This window comes from Malus sylvestris, chromosome 13 (genome assembly GCF_916048215.2).
Source record: "Malus sylvestris chromosome 13, drMalSylv7.2, whole genome shotgun sequence".
NCBI lineage: Eukaryota > Viridiplantae > Streptophyta > Magnoliopsida > Rosales > Rosaceae > Malus > Malus sylvestris.
The window spans coordinates 5,381,625-5,405,855 of NC_062272.1; the positions used below are offsets into that span (position 1 = coordinate 5,381,625).

Below are 24,231 nucleotides of genomic sequence, written 5' to 3' on the forward strand. Positions count from 1 at the left end.
GAGAAGAAAGGGACAGAGAAACGCTGGAGACTGCGAGAAAAGCTCTCACTGTAAGCGACTTCGTTTCGCAGCTCCCGAGGCTGCTGTCGATGAAAAAACAAGTTCTTTGCGTGGAGGGAGAGGAGGAGAGGCGCAGTGGAAAGAGAAAAGAAAGAGTAAAACTCCCCAGTACGCAGTAGGCGCAGTGCGCACCTCTCCACTGTCCAAGGAGATCACGCACAGCACCAAACACTTTCTCTCTCTACATCTCTCTCCGCTTTCTCTCTCTACTTATTGCGACATCCCATTCGATTTTGAGATTTGTTTGAGCTTACTATTTGAATCCCGCGAATGCGAACGTTAATCCGAATCCAAACCCGAACTTGAACCGTATCGGAGTGTGAAAATGGATCCGCCGACGCTCGTCAACCAGTGCTCGTTCCCTAACGCCAATGCGACGTCGTTTGATCTCCCGGAGATCTGGCAGTTCGCGATGAACGGAAGCGGCGCGAGCGCCGGAGATTCCGTAGGAGCGTTGGGGCTGCGGAGGCCGAACTTCTCGCAGAGTTTCGCGCAGTTTGGGGACGTCTCGGGCTCGATTCGGGACGTCTTGGCCGATAGTGATCCGAATACGATGAGTTTGGACCACCTAGGCAACCACGGCGGCGGACATGGCGGTGCCTCTAGAAAAAGGCGCGACGCCAACGCCGACGCCGAGTCTCCCAAAAGCAGTGGCAATATTGGCGCGGTATTTATATTTTTCCTTCATTCAATATATAATTCAATTGTTTAATTGCTTAAACTCGGATTAGCTTTTTGCTAATTATAGCAAACTATTTCTGTTTGCTGTTTGTTCATAGTGATTTTCTTCGAAATTTCTAATGATTTATTTGAAACTTCTAAATCTGCACATCTGTGATTGGAAATAGGCCATTTCTTTAATTGAACAATTTCTAAATCTGTATATTTTTGGTCCAAATTTTGTTTTGGCAGAGGGATTGTGATGGGAAACGGCTTAAAGCATCGACTAGATGCAGAGATGAGAGTGCCCGTGAGTCGAAAGCCGAAGCGGAAACCAGTTCATGCAAGCCGGCGGAGCAAAATGCTCAGCCGCCTGATCCGCCTAAGCAGGACTACATACATGTCCGAGCTAGAAGGGGCCAAGCTACTGATAGCCACAGTCTTGCAGAAAGAGTAATTTACGTCAATTGTCCTACGTCCTTTATTTTCGAACGATATTTTAAACTACTCTAATTTACAGGCCGAAGATTGATTGAACTCTAGGGCTGTTATTTTCAGCTGCCTTATAGTAAGGGATATAATTCGAGAAACGGGACACGAATCAAGCACGTATAATCCATAATAATAATTATCTTTTGTTCACATAACATCATCGTTGATTTTTTATGAATTTTCGAACAATCTTCTTGAGCTATTAAATGATAAATACTGAATGAAAATTTGGAAATATGTGGTGGACAGGCTAGAAGAGAGAAGATAAGCGAGAGGATGAAAATTCTCCAGGATCTGGTCCCTGGTTGTAATAAGGTACGGTATGGTATGCCCATACTTTTCATATATTCATCTAGTAGTCAATACCCAGTTGCATCTCAATGTGTTAGAAATCACCTCACGGATTTTTTTTTCTTCCGATTTTTATTTTTTACTGAGTTGAATTTTTTCGTGTTTTTGCGTAAATTTATCTCCTAGTCTGCATCAGTACCATTGAGTTTATTTGAGCCTTGGATTAACATGGTAGAAAACTGCTGATTAGGGTATGTTATCTGATTCAGGTTATTGGAAAAGCACTGGTGCTTGATGAGATAATTAATTACGTCCAATCGCTACAGCGTCAGGTTGAGGTATGAATCTTGCAGTTGTTCATTTTTACGATGAATTTTTCAACATGTAAACTTACGCTCGAGCACTATCAATCTTTGGGATGTTGCAGTTCCTGTCGATGAAGCTTGAAGCAGTTAATACAAGAATGAACCCCGGCATTGAGGCGTTTCCTTGTAAAGAGGTAAGTCCATAAGATTATGTGCAGTTGTTGGAGTTTAGAATCACTTTCACCTCGCTTTTTTCTTTCTTCGAACGCTTCGTTATATAGTACCTTCTTGTTTTCTTATTGCAACTTTTTTCCATATGCCATGTATTATTGCACACATGAAATTCATCAGGCTGAACATGTACATGTCAGCTGATGTTCTATGTTTAGTCTTATTTGAAAATCGGTAAAGTAAAACCGAAGCAAGAGGACAATCAAAAGTTCCTCGAGTACTTCTTTACTTGATGTGAGGTTGTGCGTCTGTGTTGTTATCCATCGTTGTCTGTTTTAATGAGGGAAGATTCGTACTCTTTCATCAGAACTTCGTAGAGACCCACACGCATTTCTCTCTGATGGAAGCTACGCGTGTCTATCAAAATAGGAATCCATGAGTTAAGAAACAAAAGATGAAAAATACAGATGTGTTGGTGGGATTTGATTCATTCCTCTATTTTATGGACTGCCATTCTCATAACAGATCAATTTGCATTGTTTCAGTTCGGTCAACAAACATTCGATGCTGCTTCAATGGCTTTCGGTACACAGCTTCCAAGGGAATATAGCCGCGGCAATTCACCCGAGTGGTTGCATATGCAGGTTGGTGGTGGTTTCGATAGAGCAACATAGCCTAGAAAACTCGTCTTCAAATTGGGAATAAAACCGCAAAGGGAACGCTTCCTCCTTCAGTAGCTGTCGAAAAAGTATACTGCATTATGTTAAATCAACGAACACCTCCTCGTATCCTACATCAGGCATGGAGTTGTGATTATTTCCGTCTACGATGCTGCTGCTTAAGTTAGTAATGTAACTAAACATCTCCATCTGTTTGCGTGTCGGAAAATCGAACTTCGAACTTCGTATATCATCCCTGTAGCAGGATACACATTCTTCTCCGTATAAATACCGAAGCGAATACCCGGGGGCAATAAGTGACGTTCTTGTAAAAGAATGATGATTGTTCTATATTTTTTATGCTCCCACTTCTTGTGTAAACGTTGTTAGAACATTGATGATTTGTTATTAAGCTGAAACTACATTAATTAAATAAAATTAATTAAGCCTCTGCTCTCTGGACGTGCTAGGCTTTAATATTTTGAAATTTACAACTTTAGCTACCATCCTTTAATTCGATGTAAATACATTTGTTGGGCCTGTTAAGAAAGAAAATGGAGACATTCGTTCGGCCTAGGCCCAAGCCCAACAAAACAAAAGTTGCACAAAGAAGTTGGCCTCCTAACAAATAAAAGAGAGAACGTCAACTTAAACACCACCTCATATTTAAGGCCATCTCAATTTTTATCTATGGGGACAGATTCATGTCCCTATTTTTTTACAGAATTTTTAGCACACGTTTTTGTAGGGTTCACTTCATAATATATTTCAACGATGTGAACTGTTTATCTTTTTATGTATTCCCTCAAAAATCATGTCTACCAAAAATCATTAAATCTGACTGTTAAATAATGGGGTTAGAGTTTTTTAGTAAAATCGTATTCGTCAATTTTTTTTCACTACAAATGAATGTCTTAACGGTTTTGAATTTGTCTAATTTTTTTTTTTTGCAATAAAGACGGGTTCAAATTGTTAGAGTACATTCCAAAGCGGGCCTCACAAAACATGTATTAAAAGCTGTGTAAAAAAGTGATGTCACAGATCTGCCATCTTTATCTATATATTGTTTTTTTTTTTAACAAACGATAAATGAGCTAGGAATAATATTGTTAAAAAATTAAAATTTTCTAAGAACATGTTCCCAAACTACCGTTAAACACCAACACATCTACAGTAATCTTCTTATAACCGAGTGCAAAAACGAATGCTTTTATTTAATTGAGGTTTCATGAAATTTAAGATAAGGTTTTTGTAACAAATTGTAGACAAAAATAACCATAGGCAATATAATGGTTTACTTGACAATTTCAGTTAAATCAAATAAATATGATAGAAAATTATACTAAATAGTAAGTTTACTAAATGTAATAACTAAAAATTGTAATAGAGACAAAAAAAAAAATAAAATTGAATAATTTGATTGTGTAATCGAGACAAAAGCAAAAAGGGCGAAAAATGGTATTAAAGCTTCTTATTAAAAATGATATTAAATCCTAAAATGTGCCCCATAAAATCTAACGTCCAGGAGGTAGTTTAAAAATCTGTGAACCGTACATTGTTTAGTTTAAAAGTCTGTCAAGCATACATTGTGCATTGTGCTGTCAAAAATTATTATAATTTTTTTATTTAAAATTGAATATAAATAATATTAGATGAAAACTAATTGCATGTATTATAATTTTTTTATTTAAAATTGAATATAAATAATAGTAGATGAAAACTAATCGCATGATACACGATTGAAGAATTCCTGGAATCCTTACAGAATTCGGAAGAGGATCCTCAATACTGATTTGGTACTTATGTGCTTTTGAAAAAATGGAGTATCAAAAAAAGTTGGGAGCTTTTTTGTGTTTGGTAAACTTTCAACTTTAGTTTTTTTTTTTTCCACAGTTTTATGTAAAAAAAAAGCAAAAAAAAAATAGAAGCAGCAAAAGCTAGCTTTGAAAAACCAACTTTTTTTGCTTCCACAGCTTATGTGCAAACCTAATTTGAAAGAGTCGCTGAGTCCTTTAATTAAACTTTTAAATACCTAAAATGGCTTAAACAATTAAATAAAGTACACATAATACCAAACGGAAGACGTTGTCACATCCCGGCCCGGGGCGGATCACTTCCTGGGCCTGCTCCACCACCGTAGCGCGATATTGTCCGTTTTGGGCTTACCATTCCCTTACGGTTTTGTTTTTGGGAACCCACAAGCAATTTCCCAGTGGGTCACCCATCCTGGAAGTGCTCTAGTCTCCTTCTCGCTTAACTTTGGAGTTCCTACGGAACCCGAAGCCAATAAGCTCCCAAAAGGCCTCATGCTAGGTAGGGATGAGAATATACATTTAAGGATCACTCTCCTGTGCGATGTGGGATGTTACATTTCCCAGGCCCGTTCCACCACCGTAGCACGATATTGTCCGCTTTTGGCTTACCATTCCCTCACGGTTTTGTTTATGGGAACTCACAAGCAATTTCCCAATGGGTCACCCATCCTGGGAATGCTCTAGCCTCCTTCTCGCTTAACTTCGGAGTTCCTACAGAACCCGAAGCCAGTGAGCTCCCAAAAGGCCTCATGCTAGGTAGGGATGAAAATATACATTTAAGGATCACTCTCATAGGCGATGTGGGATGTTACAGACGTCGTCGACTTCAATTAGGAGATCGTCCTCGTCGACTCCTCCACAACGCTGTTCACTCACAGCTTCAACAATTACCTTTATTGACCTTGGATTCCATAGGCATCGTTTCTATCTCTGTCCTTTCACCCATCTCTTGTTCGTCCTCTCTCACTTACACACCGACAAAATCACATCGAGAAACACCACCATCTTTTCCGGCGATAACTAGACTCGGATTCGGATTCAATTTTGGCATTGTGGACTTGCCTAGATTTTCCAGATTGCACCGCTTACAGGAGACTGATCTTCGTATTTCTGCAAATTAGGAGAGCCTAGATTGCCCAGACGGAGAAGATGAGGAAGAAAAATGCACTGAGACGGGTGAGAGAGATTGAGGAACAACCCATCAAAGACAACATAGTCACAACGTTGACGTCTTCAGAATCCATGGATATGAAAATAAAAAAGAAGAAGACAGAGCAAAAAAAATAAAAACTAAGAAAATTGGGGTAGCGGGGGAGACTTGGAGAGAGATTTTTTTGGTTTTTGAAAAAGTGTAGTCAATGCCGAGGGAGAAAATAAAGGAGAAAGACTCAAGAGAGAGTATTAATAAATAAAATTATTATTCTTTATTTTTTGCCAAATATAAATTAAATTATTCTTATTTTACATTGAATATCATGCATTTTTGTCATTTGACATAATCACAGTAGCTTTATATAAAAATTTACCAAACACTTTTACACTTAAAAGAAATTTTATAAAAAAAAAATTACAAAACACTCAACTACTTTATTTTACAACTATTTATTCTCATATCGTAGCAGAATCAATTTTTTTTTAAAGAAGCACGACAATACCAAACTAGTCCTCGTTCAATCCGATCTAGGTCCTGCTTTGCGCTTTATAGTATTGACCCTCCAAACACCACGCTCTCTCACTCGCGCGTCAAGTCACAGTTCCTCTCCTTGTTTCCCCACCGGTCACCATATCTAGAAAGCCGCCAGATCTCGCCACACGCGCACAGAGTACTCGCGCTGTGGAAATTTTACCCAATTCGCGGTCTACAAGAAAAAGAAAAAAGAAAAAGAAAAAAAAGGGAGGAAAAATGAAAGCATGTTTGAGGGGCCGTTGAATAGCGCATGCACTTCCTCTGGCACCGTACGACGAAGCGTTTTGAACCACCGTTTACCGCCGAGAAATAGGGGAGGAGACGATTGAGGGGCTGATCGGAGAGTATTCGTTGGAAGAGACTCGTCGTTTGAGTTCCGATCGGGCCGAAGATGAGTGGATGGAATCGGTCCTCGAGAGGAGCGAGGCTGGGCGGTGGTCGCAATTCGAGTTTGCCGCCCGGGAGCACGTCGACGGTTCGACTCGGAAGAGTCCAGCCACAGGCGCCGGGTCACCGCACGATTTTCTGCAACTATCGCGAGCATAACATTCCCGTCAGATTCCCGGTTGGTGACTCGAATTTTGTCTACCTTTTGTTGTCTTATTCTCCGTTTACTCATTTTTTAATTTTTCTGTTTGGTTGCTGAGAAAATATGGCGGAGTTTAGAATGATCATTGGAATTAAAATGTTGGATTATTAATTTATCCTCCAGGAATATTGGAACTTCACTGACGTATTTCGATAACGTCCGTTTCTTTACCTTTCGTTATTTTTTCTTTCTGTTGAATTAGTTGCGGTTAATTATTGTTGGTTTTTGGTGGATAGTGTGGTATTGAAGAGATTGTAACGGAAAAAAAATTCAATAAAAATGCTTTTTATGCTAAATGAAGCTTCCTCATGGTTCTAAGGAAGGACAAATGTTCATAAAAATCACAATGCTGTTGTGGAAGTAAATTTAAGCTCCTTTGAGTGTTCCTGCTTTTTTAATTAATTAATACAATTGTTAAAATTTGCAAACAACAAAAAGGAATATGAATAGGCGAGAAAGATTATCAGCCTGTATAGAAGCATCAATGTGGGTAAACTCGTTGTTGTCGATTGAGTCATAGTGTTATACTTTTTAGATTGTTAGCTGCCCAATTTTCATCTGGATCGTAGAACAGAAGATTAGGATATGGCCTTCTCAGAATCTAGAATATGTTTGTATTGTAGCACAGTGGATGTTTTCAGGATTTTGTTTTACCTCCACCATGTGCCATCAACAGGTTTATTAGTATAAACGTGTAGGATATGTAATCTATGTTCTGTTATCTGCCACTTTAAATCTTACTTCATTTTGTTTGTATTCGGTTTTAATTATTATGCGTTCAATTGTTCCAGGGGAATTCTATATCGACTACAAAGTACAACTTCATTACATTTTTGCCGAAAGGACTCTTTGAACAGGTAATTCATGGGCCTTCAAACTACGTAGATGAATATGATTATATTAGAATTTAAAATTATTATATGATTCGGTGCGGCAATTTCTGACCCAACCTAATGACAAGTTGGAACCAGAGCTTGTGTTCTAAATCTTATTATGGTTGTTTTGGTGTACTGAAAATTAGACTGGATGGATAAGAAAAGTTTATAGGAATGTATTCCCTTGGTAGATAAAGTTGGAAATCTTAAAATTAAGGGCAATTTCAATGCATTTGATTTTAGTTTTCAATCAACCTGCTTGCTGATGCAGTTCGAAGCTTATCTGATTTTTTTGTGACGAAGTGTAGGAATATCATTTTGCTATGCGTTATGCATAAACAAATTGACTAGAGTTTCCAATACCTATGATTTTATTTTGTCATGGTCCTGAGAAATTGTTACACTGACAGTTCAGGCGGGTAGCTAACCTCTACTTTCTGACGATCTCAATTCTATCAACAACGCCAATCAGGTATGTTGACTTTATTTGGTTTGGTACTTGTTTTGTAAGGTCTTAACAAGAAAACGTGTATGAAGTGGAAAACGCACCTCAGTAGAGGAGATGCCAATGTTATTTTATTTATTTTTCGCATTCAGTTACACACATTTTTAAGTGGAAGTCTGTTTAAGTTTCTGAAAATAAAAAAGAGATGACTGCACCCTATTTTTCTTCAGTTTGGGTTCTTTGATTTGTTATTAACACACTTACGTGCACTTTGGAAATATTGCTTACAAATTTGCTTTGGCATCTCTGAATATGAAAGGGTACTGACTACAATTGGTTTACCTCTAATAAATTAATTTATAATAATAATAATTGTTACAATTCTAAGCATAACGTTTTCAAGTATGTCTAATATTGCAGTCCTGTGCATCCTGTAACCAATGTGGTCCCTCTGAGTTTGGTGCTTTTTGTTTCTCTTGTTAAGGAAGCATTTGAGGATTGGGTGAGTACCAGTCTGCCTATTATATCATGCAACCTTGATTTTTAGCATAACCTTTTTTGTTTTTCTGTATTGCCAATATCAACCTTTTCTCTCTGTGATAGCTGCGGTGTGAAGTTTTATCTATCACTTATGCAGTTAAGTATGAAAGCAAGGACGAATTATTAACTATGTACCTTTTTATTTTGAATTTATGTTAAACAGAAGCGCTTCCAGAATGATATGACCATAAATAATGCTTCTGTTGATGTCTTGCAAGATCAGAAATGGGAAAGTATTCCCTGGAAAAAGTTGCAGGTTGGAGATATTGTCAGGGTGAGTGTACTGCTTGCTTATGTTTCCTTATGGATGTGCATTTGATGTGCCATAATATGATATAGGCACTTCTATAAGGTTATTGTGTTATGCTGTAACATGGATATTGGTTGTAACTCCTGTGGATGATGATGGTTGTTGTATGTTGTAAAACCTTACCCACCCAACCCTGGGGCAGGAAAAAAATTCCCATTTATCATATAAACATTTGAGTATCATGTCGTTTTCACCTTATGGTGCATCTATTCATTTTCTGCTGATTGTTTTTCTCCAGTTTGTCATAGTATTCATTTATCTTCTATTCCCATCATTTTTTATGGCCCATTTGCCTGCCATTGTGATAGAACTTTAAAGGCTTGTGAATTATCGTATCCGAGCTTCCTTCATTAAAGACTTTGCTTTGTATTGGGAGGTTTTGCTATGTCATATTATGTTTTGAGATTTTTCTATGGATAAACAAGTCTCCATGATTATTGGCGCTTTTGACAACCCAGTTCTGTGGGAGTTGATTTTTCTTTGTGGCAACAAGGGTGGTGGGAGATAGAAACTACTCAGTGCTTTAGTCCAGCTGATGCATGGTCTTGTTGGCATGTAGATGATGTGTGCGTAAATAATTATGCAATAGTTGAATTGGCACTATAGAGCAATAGAGATTTTTGCTATTGGAGAGGTATTGTCATGTTGATGATGTGGCCAAACATGATCATACGATAGTTGAATTGGTTGGAAGTTCTCTTGAATGGTAACTCTTCAATGTGATGACGTGTTTAAATAAACTTGGTCCTGTGATGGCTAAGAAGGTTGGAAATTCGCATTACAACTAACTTTCATTTCTCCCCCCTTGCTGCCCAAAGTTTTAGAAACATGGAATTGAGTAATGCTTTATATGGTCATGATGATTTTTTTCTAGCAATCAGAAGATAATTGATTCATATTGTCTTGGATGTTGGCTGTCTTTCTTTTAAACGTTTGAATTGTTCTGTTGTACATTTGCATGTTGTTTCCATTAAAAAAAAGAATGTTATCTGGCACTACCTAGAAGCTGATGTTTTGTATTGGTTTTAGATTAAGCAGAACGGATATTTCCCTGCAGATCTGCTTTTTCTGGCTGGTACAAACGCAGATGGTGTCTGCTACATTGAGGTTCTTGATTCTTTCATATCTTTTAGTTTTTGAATATTCAGTCATGCATGTTTAACATGGATGGAGTCACCATTTTTTGAAATAAATAATAAGTAAATTTTTGTTTTGTTTTGTTTTGTTTTTTGTTTGTTTTGTTTTTGGGTAACAGACTGCAAATTTGGATGGGGAAACTAATTTGAAGATCAGAAAAGCATTAGAAAAAACTTGGGATTACTCGACTCCTGAGAAAGCATCTGAATTCAAAGGTTTAGTATTTCCTGTTAACCTGCTGTTCAGCAAGTCTTTAGAATTGTACATTCACATACTTGAGTGTGCTTCAAACAATGATCCAAGTAATCTTGTTAAATGCGATGGGTATGAAATTTGATTGCTAAATTGACAAGTCATTTGTTGCGGTTGTGATGAATGTTTAATTCATTGCAGGAGAAGTGCAGTGTGAACAACCTAACAATTCATTGTACACCTACACTGGAAATCTCATTATTGACAAGCAGACATTACCTCTATCTCCAAACCAAATTCTGCTGCGAGTATGATATGTCTTTTTGTTTCTCAGTATTGGAATTTATTTTAGAACGTGATTTTAATAGCTTCTCATGGATTTTGCGCCCATTTTTTCAATGTAAAGTTACTCTTGCAGCTGATTAAAATGGTCTATGTATTACTATCTTGCATTTCAATTTTCTATGGAACTAGTTGGTGTGCATGAATTTTTTTTCTTCACTAATAGTTATAGAATTGTGAATTATGTTAATCTTTGTATTATTGATCCGTAATGGTCTTGTATTGTTTGTTTGATTTGATTTCGACTCTTGTATCGACTTGTGAAACTGACCTGGGAAACTCATTGGAATTGGGACTTTGCTATGTTTTTACAGGGTTGCAGTCTCAGGAATACTGAGTACATTGTTGCGACTGTTATATTTACAGGTCATGAAACCAAGGTATGTTGTCATGAAGTGGAGTAAATTAAATGCCTCTATTTTTAACTCCCACCCTTTATGTTTACATATGTAGAGTGTAGTAAACATGAATTCTTGGATTAGTTTCCCTCTTTGTCTGTCAGTGTTCTTACTTCAGTAGATGTTTGTGACTTGGATTCTCTTTCAGAAAAAGTACTTTTGTGCTATTGTCTTACACATGCTTCTTTTACTTGTCCTATTCCTCTTATTCTATTGGTACCTCCCTCTTGCTTTTGTATTTTCTGTCCATACTTGCGAACTATTGATAATTTTCTATTTTGGTTATTGCAGGTTATGATGAATGCCATGAATGTTCCTTCGAAAAGAAGTACACTGGAGAGGAAACTTGACAAACTTATACTCGCGCTTTTTGCTTTTCTCTTTATGTTGTGTTTGATTGGAGCAATCGGCAGGTATGAGAATATGCTATCCAGTAATTTGATTATGTATTTTCCTTTGGAATTTATATTACCACTCAAATTCTTTACATAATTTTTCCGCATCATGATGATGTTTCTGGTTTATGTAATTCTATAGTGGTGTATTCATCAACCGCAAGTACTACTACTTAGGTCTCTGGGGAAAAAAGAGCGGCGACTCAGCAATTGCATACAGCTCGTTTGACCCTAATAACCGTTTTCTGGTAACATTCTTGCTTCAGCAGAACAATTGCTGTAGAGTAGATTTCTTTTAATTGATTCATGCTGTACTATTTCTTTTTGCTTATGTTGTTTATTGGTCTTATAGGTTATCATTCTGACGATGTTTACCCTCATTACTCTGTACTCAACAATAATCCCTATTTCTCTTTATGTTTCCATTGAGGCAAGTTTCTTTGCTTGACGCTGCATCTACCTGCTACTTAAATATTCACTTTTTGATGGGTTGAAAATTCTATTAAAATTATTTTATCTATTGCAGATGATCAAATTTATCCAGTCTACCCAATATATCAATAATGACTTGCGTATGTACCATGTCGAAAGCAATACCCCTGCCTTGGCTAGGACGTCAAATTTGAATGAAGAACTTGGACAGGTAAGTTAATCCCATATTGGCATTTTAATTGTGGAGCGCAAGGTTTTTTCTCACTAATTTATTCTAGGAAAAACAATTATTTGTTTACTATTTTCGTTTACTTTATATTGTTATATTACAATTTATCATAGTTAGTAAAATACGGAACGGGTATACTACGTGAAAAGAACGTAATTGTATTATTCAGCAACTTTGTGAAAATAACGTGGTTTAAACATGAAAAGTACGTACATACATGTATAATACGTGTATTGTATGTTGGAGTTTTAAAAAACATGCAATTCAACGAATAATTAATAGTTGTTTGAAAAAAGGAATTTGTTTTTTTTTTTTTAAATACGGACGTACTTGTATACACCAATTTACTGAAAGATTTACATTGTTTTAGTATCCCAGAGGAATGTTTATTGAAATCTCTATCAATTTGCTCTTATAATGCTTTTGTTGAGGGTGACAACTTGACAGTCTATTCTTTGGTCAGGTGGAATACATTTTTTCTGATAAAACTGGAACCCTAACAAGAAACTTGATGGAGTTCTTTAAGTGTTCAATTGGAGGGGAGGTCTATGGAACTGGTATCACTGAAATTGAAAGGGGAATAGCAGAGCGGAATGGTATAAAACTTGTTGAGGTATATTTCACTCTCTGTGTGTGTACATATATATATATATATATATATATATAAATGGTATAATTATGTTAGATATGAAATGAAAAAATCTTCCTCTTAATGAAATTATGATTTCACTACAGGGTTACAATTCAGGCAATGCAGCCCATGAGAAGGGATTCAACTTTGATGATCCTAAGCTTATGCGAGGAGGTTGGAGGAATGAGCCTAATCCTGATCTTTGTAAGGTAGATTTTTTTATTTGCTAGAAGTATAATGAAATATCTTCATCATTACTGTGGTGTGGAGCTACATGTAGCATGCTCAATGTTGGAAGTTCTTTTTCTCCTTTTGTTTTGGGGGATTATGATAGCTGTTTGCGCTCTGTTGTAGTTTTTCTCCTTGCCATCTTGTTTTATGGTCTTTATGGTCTATGGAAGTTTATTTTCTTTGAGCGAATTCCATACAGAATTATTCTTGCGACAACTGAATTATTGTATCTCTGATTCTCTGACATATCATGAAGGCATATCATAAATTCTTAGCTTTGATACTTTTATTGATAGTTTTTGTTCTATTGGTAGGAATTCTTCAGATGCCTTGCTATATGTCACACAGTGCTTCCTGAGGGTGAAGAGTCCCCAAAAAAAATCACATATCAAGCTGCATCCCCTGATGAGTCTGCTTTGGTAATTGCTGCAAAGAACTTCGGCTTCTTCTTTCACAGGTATACACTTCTCATTTCTGTCCTATTGACTGGGATTGCTATTTGTCATACTTGTCTATATTTTAAGCCACATAGTGACAGATGTGTGAAGGGAGGTTCGGTTTGGTCACATCAGATAACATCAAACTATTTTTATTTGATCCATGAATTTGTTTCCATCTGATCTATATTTCAAGTGTTTGAATTGCGTCTTTTTTTTTTCTATTTTTTTGTGTGCTAATAATGTTGCTCTCCATTCTTTTTTCTGGTTCTGCTAGAAGTGCCTTGAGAGAGCTGTTATCAATTAGTCCAGCTTATTTAAGGTTGATATCTTCCTTTTTTCTCAGACGTACACCGACGACGATATATATTCGTGAATCTCACACTGAGAAAATCGGTACAGTTCAAGGTGTGTCTTACGAGATTCTCAATGTGCTTGAATTTAATAGGTGGGTTATGTCCTCGAACACATTTGTTCACTTTTATTTTTTGGGCCATGGTACTTTTATAATTTCAGGGTTGATTGACTAACATTTATTACATATCTGTTGCTTAACTAGTACAAGGAAGCGTCAGTCTGTTGTATGCCGTTACACAGATGGCAGGCTTGTTTTGTACTGCAAGGTAATAGCTTATTGGGCTTTTATATTCGATGAAATTGCTGAGCAGTTGGCAAATAAATTGACATTAAGTCAGGAACCTGTTATTGACAGGGTGCTGATAATGTAATCTACGAGAGATTGGCTGATGGACAAGATGATTTGAAAAAAGTATCTAGGGAACACTTGGAATTATTTGGATCTGCTGGATTACGTACTCTTTGCTTGGCCTATAGAGATTTAAGTCCTGATACATATGAAAGCTGGAATGAGAAATTTATTCAGGCTAAATCCTCACTACGGGACCGTGAAAAGAAGTTGGATGAGGTATGTTCTGTTGAATCTGGTTTTGGTAGTAAAGGGGTGTGACTTTCTAGATTTGGCGTGAACTGTTATAACTTCATTAGCTTTATTTCTTCGAGTTGTTTTCTGTTTTATTCTTCTATGATCCATTTTGTTTTTGTTTTACCAACCCCCGCCCCCTCCTCTCTCTTTCAGTGTTTATTTTTAGTGATGTTAATGTTCAATCATTGCAAAATTATTTTGAAATCAATGAAGGTGGCAGAAATTATAGAGAAAGATCTCATTTTGATTGGATGCACTGCCATCGAAGATAAGCTTCAAGAAGGAGTCCCAAATTGCATAGAGACTCTATCAAGAGCTGGTATTAAGATTTGGGTGCTAACAGGGGACAAGATGGAAACTGCAATAAATATAGCTTATGGTGAGTGGTATCTTATGAGAGCTGGTGCTTCTTTATTCCCTTCACATTCTCTCTCTCTCTGATAACATTATCTTTTGTTTTCTTAAATTTGCTGCAGCATGTAATTTGATCAACAATGAAATGAAACAGTTTATTATCAGTTCAGAAACTGATGTGATTAGGGAAGTTGAGGACAGGGTAAGCAAAAAATATATAGCTTGCACGTTTAGCCTGTACATACATTAAAAATCACTATCAGCCACAATAATTGCCGTTTGCATAATACGTTCTGATTCTGGCATTAGGGAGACCAAATGGAAATTGCACGTGTCATTAAAGAAGAAGTCAAAAAAGACCTAAAAAGGTGCCTCGAGGAAGCGCAAAACTATCTTCACAGTGTGTCTGCACCAAAACTAGCACTTGTAATAGATGGGAAGTGCTTGATGTATGCCTTAGACCCCAGTCTACGAGTGACGCTACTCAACTTGAGCTTGAATTGTAACTCAGTTGTTTGCTGTCGAGTTTCTCCTTTGCAGAAAGCACAGGTGAGTTTCCAATGGATTTCAACTCTTAACATTATGTGTTTTAGTAATAAGCCTATGAAGTCAAGAACCTTTATGCATTTCTGTTTTATGAATCATGTGTTGGGCTACTCCCTATATCGCCAATTAGTTTTATGGTGGATCCTCAACTTCTTCATGGTATTAGAGCAGGTTGTTTTATGCGTGAAGTCAAATGGCCACACGTGCTCCATTTCACCTGAGTTGTGTTGTTCGTTAGGCTTGGAAATTCACCACACGTGAGGGGGCATGTTGAGAATGAATCCCACATTGATGAGAGGAGGGACCTTGCATGTGCTTATAATTAGTTGGGCTCTACCCATATTGGCAATTGGTTTCATGGTGGAACCCCAACTTCGTCAAGAATATCTTCACAAGAGAAGCATTAGGAAACTAGTTTTTGTTCTTAAAATTTTGACTGTCTAATATATATAATATTTAGAAGTTTCATATTTTAAAAGTGAAATTATGTAGTTCACTTGAAGCATTGCCACTGTCTTCAGGTGACAAGTATGGTAAAAAAGGGTGCAAAGAAGATAACACTGAGCATTGGTGATGGTGCCAATGATGTGAGCATGATCCAAGCTGCTCATGTTGGCGTTGGAATAAGTGGGCAAGAAGGAATGCAAGCAGTGATGGCTAGTGATTTTGCTATTGCCCAGTTCCGCTTTCTTACTGATTTATTGCTTGTGCATGGACGGTGGTCATATATTAGATTATGCAAGGTATGGATTTCTTGCAACTTCCAAAACTTTAACATCTGTAGGGTGGTTACGAGTTTGACAAATCTTATTGCAATTTTCAGGTTGTTACATACTTCTTTTACAAGAATCTTACATTCACGTTGACTCAATTTTGGTTCACCTTTCAAACTGGATTTTCTGGTCAAAGATTCTACGATGATTGGTTTCAGTCATTGTATAATGTCATATTCACAGCCTTGCCTGTAATCATCGTTGGGCTTTTTGACAAGGTATCATATCTGTCCACGCACTCAATAATGCCATTTATTTTTAAATTGCGTCTGGGAGAAATTATTATTTGGGCGTTGCTTTTTAGTGGATGAGGCGTATAAACTTTTTTTATGAGTGTCAGCTTTCTTTATCAGGATGTCAGTGCAGCCCTCTCCAAGAAGTACCCTGAACTATACAGGGAGGGAATAAGAAATGCCTTTTTCAAATGGAGGGTTGTGGCAATATGGGCTTTCTTCTCCGTTTACCAATCTTTAATCTTCTATTATTTTGTAACTTCCTCAAGTGATCGTGGTCAAAATTCATCCGGAAAGATGTTTGGACTTTGGGATGTCAGCACAATGGCCTTTACTTGTGTTGTAGTGACCGTCAACTTTCGTTTGCTTATGATGTGCAATTCAATCACAAGGTGGCATTATATTAGTGTTGGAGGAAGCCTTGCAGCATGGTTTATATTCATCTTCATATATTGTATCATAGACCAGAAGGTGGGTATTCTTATGTTCGTATTTGGTTTGTTCTTTTGAGTTTTTTATTGAAATATTTGAGATATTAACTTATTTATTTTTCTTGCAGAGAAATCTTTATTACGTCATATATGTCCTGATGAGTACCTTCTATTTCTACCTGACACTTCTTCTAGTCCCAGTTTTTGCACTTTTTGGCGACTTCGTTTATCAAGGGTAAGAAAATGAGATCTCTGTTGCAATCTGCAGCTTTTCAATAGGTACGGGTTGGTTTTCCATTTATCATTGATGAAATAACCGATGGTTTTTTTATCCAGGATCCAGAGATGGTTCTTTCCTTTCGATTATCAGATAATTCAGGAAATTCACAGGCATGAGCCCGAAGGTAGAAGCAGGGATGATTTACTGGAAATCGGAAACCAGCTCACCCCAGCTGAGGCCAGGAGCTTTGCCGTAGCGCAACTCCCTCGGGAAGTATCAAAACACACAGGGTTTGCTTTTGACTCTCCTGGATACGAATCATTTTTTGCTTCCCAGCTGGGAGTCCATGCCCCTCAAAAAGCATGGGATGTCGCTCGGAGAGCCAGCTTGAAAAGAACAGCGAAAAAGAAATAAACTGGATTGAGAAGATTCTTGTATAAATTATCATTTTGACGTCGAGGCGTAGGAAAATTTGTAATTAGCCCCGTGCCATATCACCCGTAGTTCTAGCTCTTTTGATATATCCAGTATCTGTTTTACGTCTTCAGAAACTGTAGTGGTATATCCAGGTTGTACATTTACATGATTTAAGTCAACTTAGTGAAGAGCATTCTCTTCCAGTGTAAGAGAAACCACATTTCGACCATTTTTCGCTGTTGATGACGAAGTGTTTTCTCGCTCGAGGTCGACGTTGTATATTCGTCCCACATTTTTGTAATGTGAGCTGTAAGAAGCCCTAACTTATAACTTCTGTCAATTGATTGCGATAATGTTCAAGGTTTTTGCCTCATATTCTTCAATGTGCGCTGGCTCGATAATGTAGTTTGGCTTGAAATGGTAATTTCAATCAAAATAAATAGTAGATCAAGGGGCACTATCAAAGGACTTGTTTGGATGTGCTTTTAAAATGACTGAAAGCGTTTTTATAGAAAATGTTTTTGGGTTCCAAAAGCACTTTAAGTGCTTTCTATAAGAAGCACAAGTTATTTGCTTCTTCCAGGAAGCACTTTAGATGCCTTTCTAGGATTTACTACTATTTTTACTAAAAATTGTTTTCAAAAATATTTTCACCAAAAGCGCTTTCAGTCATTTTAAAAGCACATCCAAAACAAGCTCAAAGTGTTTTTCGACAAAAGCATAATGGAAGGGAGGGGAGAATCGAATACAATACCTTGGGTGCAGAAGCTCGGGCACAAAAGGATACCTACCAGCCTGTTTTAAGTTCATAGATACAAGAACCACAACCAACTCAATGACAGAAAGACGAGAGAGAACACTACGAAGCAAGAAAAATTACTCTCCATCATCGTATAATGATAATCTTTGTTCACTTGTTTTGGTTTCTTGAACTGTTTCTTCATCTGCACAAGAACTAGATTCAGAAGAGCTTCCTTCTTTTTCAGGAGTGCAGGTGCAGTCGCCTTCTTCAACGAGCCGCGGCCAGTTTTTCCGACAAGGATTGCTGGCATTCATTTAATGACTCTTCATCTCCCTCATACTCATCATCATCTTCACAGACAAAATGAAGCCCCCACTTTTCAGCCGCCTTTCATCGATGGCGGATCTCTCCTCGTCACATGTAGCTTATAACCGTCTTTTAACTGCAAAACGGTACCAAGCGATCCCCAATCGGGTACCAGCACAAGGGAACTTGGTCTTCATTCGTGTTTGGTTCTCCCAGTAAGCTCAATGCTGAAGTGAGGTAGGAAAATCCACCACGAGGGAGTTCTTCTCTTATGTCATCTGGTACTTGCTGGTTGAGAGAGACTACAACGCCTATGATCACGCTTTTGCGAACGCGGGTTTTCTTTCGGAGAATGTAACCACACCTTGAGAAAACCAGTCTGGTATCTTGTTTCCTGGCTTGCTAAGGTTCCGTAGTTTCCTCAAGTAGCTCTGCAACAAAAGATTTCAAACCGATGACGACTTAGTTACACTTTTCATACGTGTGCGTATGTGTGTGTAGAGAGAGAGAGAGAGAGGACCTTAGCGAGTCTTTTCTTAACAACCGAGGAGCAAGCATTGCAACCACTCGTATACAACCTCACCAAGGATTTCAAGCACTCAAGGCCCCGAGTTTCGCAGGTTTGAAATATCAGAGATGCTTTCTAATGAGGTGCAGTTTGCAACTTTTACCTCTTCCAAACTCGAAGGAACCGGAGGAAGAGACTTGAGAGTGTGAAAGTCTAAGCACAATTAGTATTGCACCCTAACCTTTCATTCCTAAATAGTAACATAAACCAATGAGAAAGTAGAGAAAAGGCATATATATCCAACTTCCAATTATATAGTTAATCATAAGATTGTTGACATCTAAACAGTCGCAAAGGAAGAATTGAATGATGGAAGAAATGATTAATTTTATCTAAGAGACATTTTGAAAGCGCTCCCTGATCAACTCAAACTTTAGACTAAAACTTTATGTGTTTTAATTTTTTAATTCAAATCTCCAAATCTTAGTGCACAATGCAACGTCTTTTTTTTTTTTTTTTCATTTCAAATTTTTTTTATATTAATTAAAGCAATTAAATCTAACAAAAATTGTTTTGAAAAAATCTAACAAATTATGAAATTTAATATTAATTCCACAATTAAATCTAGCCATGCTTAATTAGCATGGTTCAGAATAAAGAGAACAAAATAATAGCTTTGGAGGGGTTTTGTTTGTAATGTTCCATGCATATTGATTTATTGAGCCATAAACATATATCGAATAAGTGAGAAACATTTCACTAATTAAGTTCTCGTGTACAAATCCATAAATTAACAAAAATAAAAATAACTAAAGAATTAGCCTGAATAATACAGGCGCCAACCATATATATAGGCCAATTGGCATGGCTTTTATGTCTATAGTGGATGAAACGACGTACGTAAACAAAATTTGAGATTCGATGAAACTACGTACGTAAACAAAATTTGTGATACAATACATATTATTATTTAATTATAGTGTCTACCTTTGCTGGACAGCTGGTTCAGATTACCAAGGGCATGAATGAAGGAATTGGATCTGTTCCGAACCTTAGTGTCCAGAGTTTAAAGATCAATTCATCTGGATCGCTGATTGGTGTGTAAAAGAAATCAGAACCGTTAATTTTATGTAGTGAGCCAGAAAAATGAGTTAATGAAAACCGTTGAATTGAATTTGTGCGGTCCAGATGAATTGATTTCTAAACTTCGGACACTAAGGTCTGAAGCGGATTCATTCCATAAACTGAAAGTTGTGATTTGACAGAACATCATTTTCAATGATCACCAAGTTGACTGATTTTGCTTTTAAAATTCCTAATTTCATCATAAGTTCCTACAGTAAATATTGTAGTATCTAGAAGCTCTTGTTCATCGATTTCTACTATTTAGGTCGAATTTGTTTACTTTCCGACGTCGGGATAAATGGTGCAATTGTTTTTTTTTTTTCAGGGAAGGAAAAGATTTACAACAAGAAGCTCTTAGGGCAAGCAAATTTATAAAAATTCCAGAATCAAATACAACGCGCCTCAACATAAAGATTATGCCACCACAAATGATCAACAAAAGATGTTTGCCACTTTTTAGCCAGTGCGTCAATCACAAAAATTAACTTCGCAGAACATATGATAGAATGAAATATTGGAAACAGCAAGCAAATAACTTTTGGACGTTGGACACCAAAGTCCTAAGTTGCGAGGGGATAGAAGAGGTCCCATTCAAAGCATTAAGAAGGAATTTAGAATCCCCCTCCACCTCCAAGCAAGAGAAACCACGATCATGAGGAGTCTTAAGACCATCAAGGAGAGCTTGACCTTCAGCAAAAAGAATATTATAACAGTTAGATCATCTGCGGTTGGCGACAAAAAAAATTGTCTAAGTCACTTCCTTTCTTTTTTTTTTCCAAGTTACTTCTTCTTCTTTTTTTTGTCAAAATTTCATTAGGTCTCAAGCGCATTGGAGATGCTTAGTATGTTTTTAGGTCTCCCCAATATCCTGTGTGACCGGGACTTGATATTTAATCTTTGTCTCAAAAAGAGCAAAGCAAAAATAACCTCTGGAGGTAGACAAAGCTTCCAAATATATTAATAATCTACGTATTACAATATATAGATAATTTCAAATTTTCTATAATTAGAAAGAAAAATACATTTGTGAGTAGTGTAAAATGAGATTTTTAGAATACTAATAATAGTTCCTTAATATATATAATAAACAAAGAATTTATATATAATATATTGCGTAGAAGATATATTAATTGTAACAGTGTAACGATCACAAACAAATAATTACAGTAGGAGAGCAATAAGCTAAATAGATATTTTATCCTTTCTCTATTTAACTATAAACTGTCCTCAAAGGCTCAAACTCAATTCTTATCCTGGTCCCTAAAAAAAGGGGGTCAATCCAAACCCTCATCATTTGAGTTCATGATGAGATCGGGACAATATAGGAATAAGAATATCATCAAGTAGAGACTAAATACTATATAGAGAATCAGCTATAATTTTTTTTTTTTTTTGACAACGGGGCATAAGACTGAATGAAAAGGAAGATTACACAAGAATATCATGAAGTCATGAGACTCTAGATATATCTACAACTAACAATCGACAACAAAAAAGATGAGCTTGCTAAAAAAAGATTGGATTTAGGTTTCCAAATACTAGTATGTGTAAATATATATATATATAGAACACTTTGGATGCGGTCCTTAACTACTAATGTTCTTTGATTGAAATCTTGGTGGTTTTTAACTTTTGATTGAAGTTCCTGAGATTAATATAATAATGTATTTTTATGTAGGTTATTATATTTTTAAATTAAAAATAAAATTTGTAGTTATTTATATTAATGAGATTTTAAATGAAACCCATATTTTATGGGATTAAAAATATTAAAGATGAATTATACTCTCCAATATATTTTGTGTGTGTGTGTATGTATGTGTGTGTGTGTGTACATGGGTACGTTCATCAAAACTAACCAAAAAGTTGTTGTACCAAAGCATGGGTACATTTTTCAAAAGCACAAACAAAAAAAAAACCTTAATAACATTATTAAATTTCTTCTATTAAACTTGACATGGATACATTCTCAAATCAACGAAAATAGAATGTATCCATATAAGTTTAAAAATGGATTAGAGAAAAGATTGAATGAAATTTTATATAAAAAAAGGGTACATTTTTAACAAATTGGTATATTTAAGAATGGATCAATTTTTTATAAAAATTTAATGGGTACAAACTTATTCTAATTTTATTTATTTTTATTTGGGAAATGTTTTAATTAAAAATTAATTAGGAGTTTAATAAGGGTGTGAGTATTAAAACTCTTAAATCAATTACTAATTTTTTTTGTAAAAATTATGTAACTTACATGTAATTCATTAATATATTAATGATAGGGACTTTGATCAAAATCTAAAAAATGATAAGGTCTTAGTTAATGAACATTAGAAACTAGGGACCGGAAACTAATTTTTCCTATATATATATTAGGCATAATTGTATAAGTAGTCATTTTATTCTTATGTTTTTATTGTTATATAATAAATTTTAAAAAAAAAATCGGCCTGGGCTACGCTAGCCCTTTCTCAGCCTTTGACAAACGTTTGGCACTTTTTAGAACCTTGATACCGTCACGTGTACACACACACACACACACACACAAGAATTCAAGCGGTAATAAGTTAGTAAGATTAAAACGGTGCCAACTATCTTTGTACTACACCAGCAAAGCTCCCCACATCTGATTTTAAGTAGTGGCAGCATCGATCCCATATCTTTGTACTGCACTAGTTAGCATGTGTTTTTTACTGGTTTAGGTGGTTTTTATAGATGTGTAGCTTTATTTACCTTCAACAAGAAGCTAATACTACACTAGTGAGATGTTGAGAAGCATTTGATTCTTCACAACAACAACTTTTACATGTTTCTTCTGCACTACTACACCTCTGCTGGGCTGATTCATATGAGAATGGATAAGACAAAAAGGTGCGAAATGCTTGCTGCTTTGGTCTTATCTTATGGAGTTGCAACAGGGCGTGCCAAATATTCCTTCTAATCAAAACCAAAACCTGTTGCAAAGAATCATCTTCTGTATTAATTTTCAGTATCTATTCAGAGCTCATGCGTGTGTTCATGTTCGTACAGTCATGTGTTATACAATCTTTTATTAATTGTATTATATTTTATTCCCTCACTCTCAAGGAAATTAACAGTCCCATGTAAAGAGTGGTTCTAATTATCATGGAATAATTTTGTGGAGCATGGTTGGCCGGAATTATAAAGTTGATAAATAATATATATTGATAAATAATATATATATATATATATATATATATATATATATAATATATGAAATTGTCAACTGTATAGAATATTCTGTATATGAGATTTCGAGTGCGATTTTCTGTCTCTCGTGTGTGTGTGTATAAACACAAAACAAAAAGCAAAAATACTAAATCCAACTCCAAGCAGCTCACTCCACGTATGGATGACGGCCCCATCGTTTAGATGTAAATCAAGGAGGTGGATTGTCTGCCCTCCCATTTCCATACTCTTCTTATTCCCTCCTGTTTGTGTGGTCACAGTTAAGTCACGTCAACATTTTATATTGATTTTTTTATAAAAATAATAAAACAAAAAGTAATAAGAATATAAAATATTGACGTGAATTAATCGTGACCACACAAAACAGAAGAAGATGGGAAAAACATGGAAATGAGAGGGCAGACAATCCATCTCCATAAATCAATCATAAAATATAGTTTTATTCTTCCCCTTTTTTGGTCGAAGATTTTATAGTGTTATTCTTCCTATATATACCTTCTTATGGAGATTATAGATGGACCAAGCGATATGGAGATTTGGTGCACGTCACAGACAGTGGGCGACCCCCAAATCCCTTTTAGTATTGGCTTTCATCCTGTTGTAGGTAAGGGATGGTCTTTTGGCATCGTAGAGATGTGCTATCTGCATGAAAATACACAAATCAACTCAAAGCAAAAGAGGAGTGTCGTATCCAAACCTTCTCAGTATAAAGTAAAGTTGTTCTCTCTCTCTCTCTCTCTCTCTCTCTCTCACGTTCCAAACCAGCTAAGCTATAACCCTTTCTTTGTTCCCTTCTTTCTCTCTCTCAAGGTCCCTGAGAAAGTGCATCATAAACCCTCAAAATCCTATAAAGAAAACTGCCTCCCCCAACCCCAATGAAATAAAAAACTGCCTCTCTAGCTAGCTAATTAAGAAACTTCTTAACCCTCCTCCCTCCCCTCTCCTATATATCTTCTTTCTTTCTAGCTAGGTGCAACGATCTTTCTTATATAGCTACTATATATTGGGAAACAAAAATATATATATATGGGCAGTGGTGGTGTTTCTTGTTTTTTAGAGTGTTTCTTGCGAACGCTTGCGGTGGTAGGGTTTATCTGTCTT

The 24,231-nt window shown here is 36.3% G+C and overlaps 2 protein-coding genes and 1 pseudogene across 5 annotated transcripts; 2 read left to right on the forward strand and 1 right to left on the reverse strand.

The window, feature by feature from the left end:
• On the forward strand, positions 1–3,132 carry LOC126594785 (transcription factor BHLH089-like). Its single transcript, XM_050261042.1, has 6 exons — positions 1–727; positions 973–1,173; positions 1,462–1,527; positions 1,773–1,841; positions 1,931–2,002; positions 2,525–3,132. Exons 1-6 carry the CDS (start codon positions 386–388, stop codon positions 2,651–2,653), a joined length of 879 nt encoding a protein of 292 aa, XP_050116999.1. The 5' UTR covers positions 1–385; the 3' UTR covers positions 2,654–3,132.
• Positions 3,133–6,268: 3,136 nt separating this feature from the next.
• LOC126596130 (phospholipid-transporting ATPase 3-like) lies at positions 6,269–17,612 on the forward strand. 4 transcript variants are annotated; one of them, XM_050262614.1, is made up of 27 exons: positions 6,272–6,704; positions 7,520–7,585; positions 8,014–8,075; positions 8,469–8,550; positions 8,752–8,862; positions 9,928–10,005; positions 10,154–10,250; positions 10,429–10,535; positions 10,884–10,949; positions 11,259–11,380; positions 11,505–11,610; positions 11,715–11,792; positions 11,889–12,005; positions 12,487–12,636; positions 12,759–12,863; positions 13,200–13,342; positions 13,600–13,770; positions 13,882–13,945; positions 14,035–14,247; positions 14,479–14,644; positions 14,742–14,821; positions 14,929–15,168; positions 15,687–15,908; positions 15,989–16,156; positions 16,292–16,642; positions 16,731–16,837; positions 16,939–17,612. In XM_050262614.1, exons 1-27 carry the CDS (start codon positions 6,531–6,533, stop codon positions 17,234–17,236), a joined length of 3,744 nt encoding a protein of 1,247 aa, XP_050118571.1. In that variant the 5' UTR covers positions 6,272–6,530; the 3' UTR covers positions 17,237–17,612. The 4 variants fall into 4 exon arrangements, with proteins under 4 accessions (XP_050118574.1, XP_050118571.1, XP_050118572.1 ...); XM_050262615.1 differs by having other exon boundaries at positions 6,274–6,704; positions 13,669–13,770; XM_050262617.1 differs by lacking the exons at positions 16,731–16,837; positions 16,939–17,612 and having other exon boundaries at positions 6,269–6,704; positions 16,279–16,462.
• Positions 17,613–18,248: 636 nt separating this feature from the next.
• Positions 18,249–23,306, reverse strand: LOC126596791 (uncharacterized; annotated as a pseudogene).
• Positions 23,307–24,231: the final 925 nt, after the last annotated feature.

What these genes read in the sequence shown, in the direction of transcription:
- LOC126594785 (XM_050261042.1), top strand. Translation starts at nt 386, where the DNA reads ATGGATCCGCCGACGCTCGTCAACCAGTGCTCGTTCCCTAACGCCAAT. An exon ending in TGGTCCCTGGTTGTAATAAG is followed by an intron (nt 1,528 to 1,772) that starts GTACGGTATGGT and finishes TATCTGATTCAG; the next exon opens with GTTATTGGAAAAGCACTGGT. An exon ending in CGCTACAGCGTCAGGTTGAG is followed by an intron (nt 1,842 to 1,930) that starts GTATGAATCTTG and finishes GGGATGTTGCAG; the next exon opens with TTCCTGTCGATGAAGCTTGA.
- LOC126596130 (XM_050262614.1), top strand. Translation starts at nt 6,531, where the DNA reads ATGAGTGGATGGAATCGGTCCTCGAGAGGAGCGAGGCTGGGCGGTGGT. An exon ending in GTGAAAAGAAGTTGGATGAG is followed by an intron (nt 14,248 to 14,478) that starts GTATGTTCTGTT and finishes AAATCAATGAAG; the next exon opens with GTGGCAGAAATTATAGAGAA. An exon ending in ATTGTATCATAGACCAGAAG is followed by an intron (nt 16,643 to 16,730) that starts GTGGGTATTCTT and finishes TTTTTCTTGCAG; the next exon opens with AGAAATCTTTATTACGTCAT.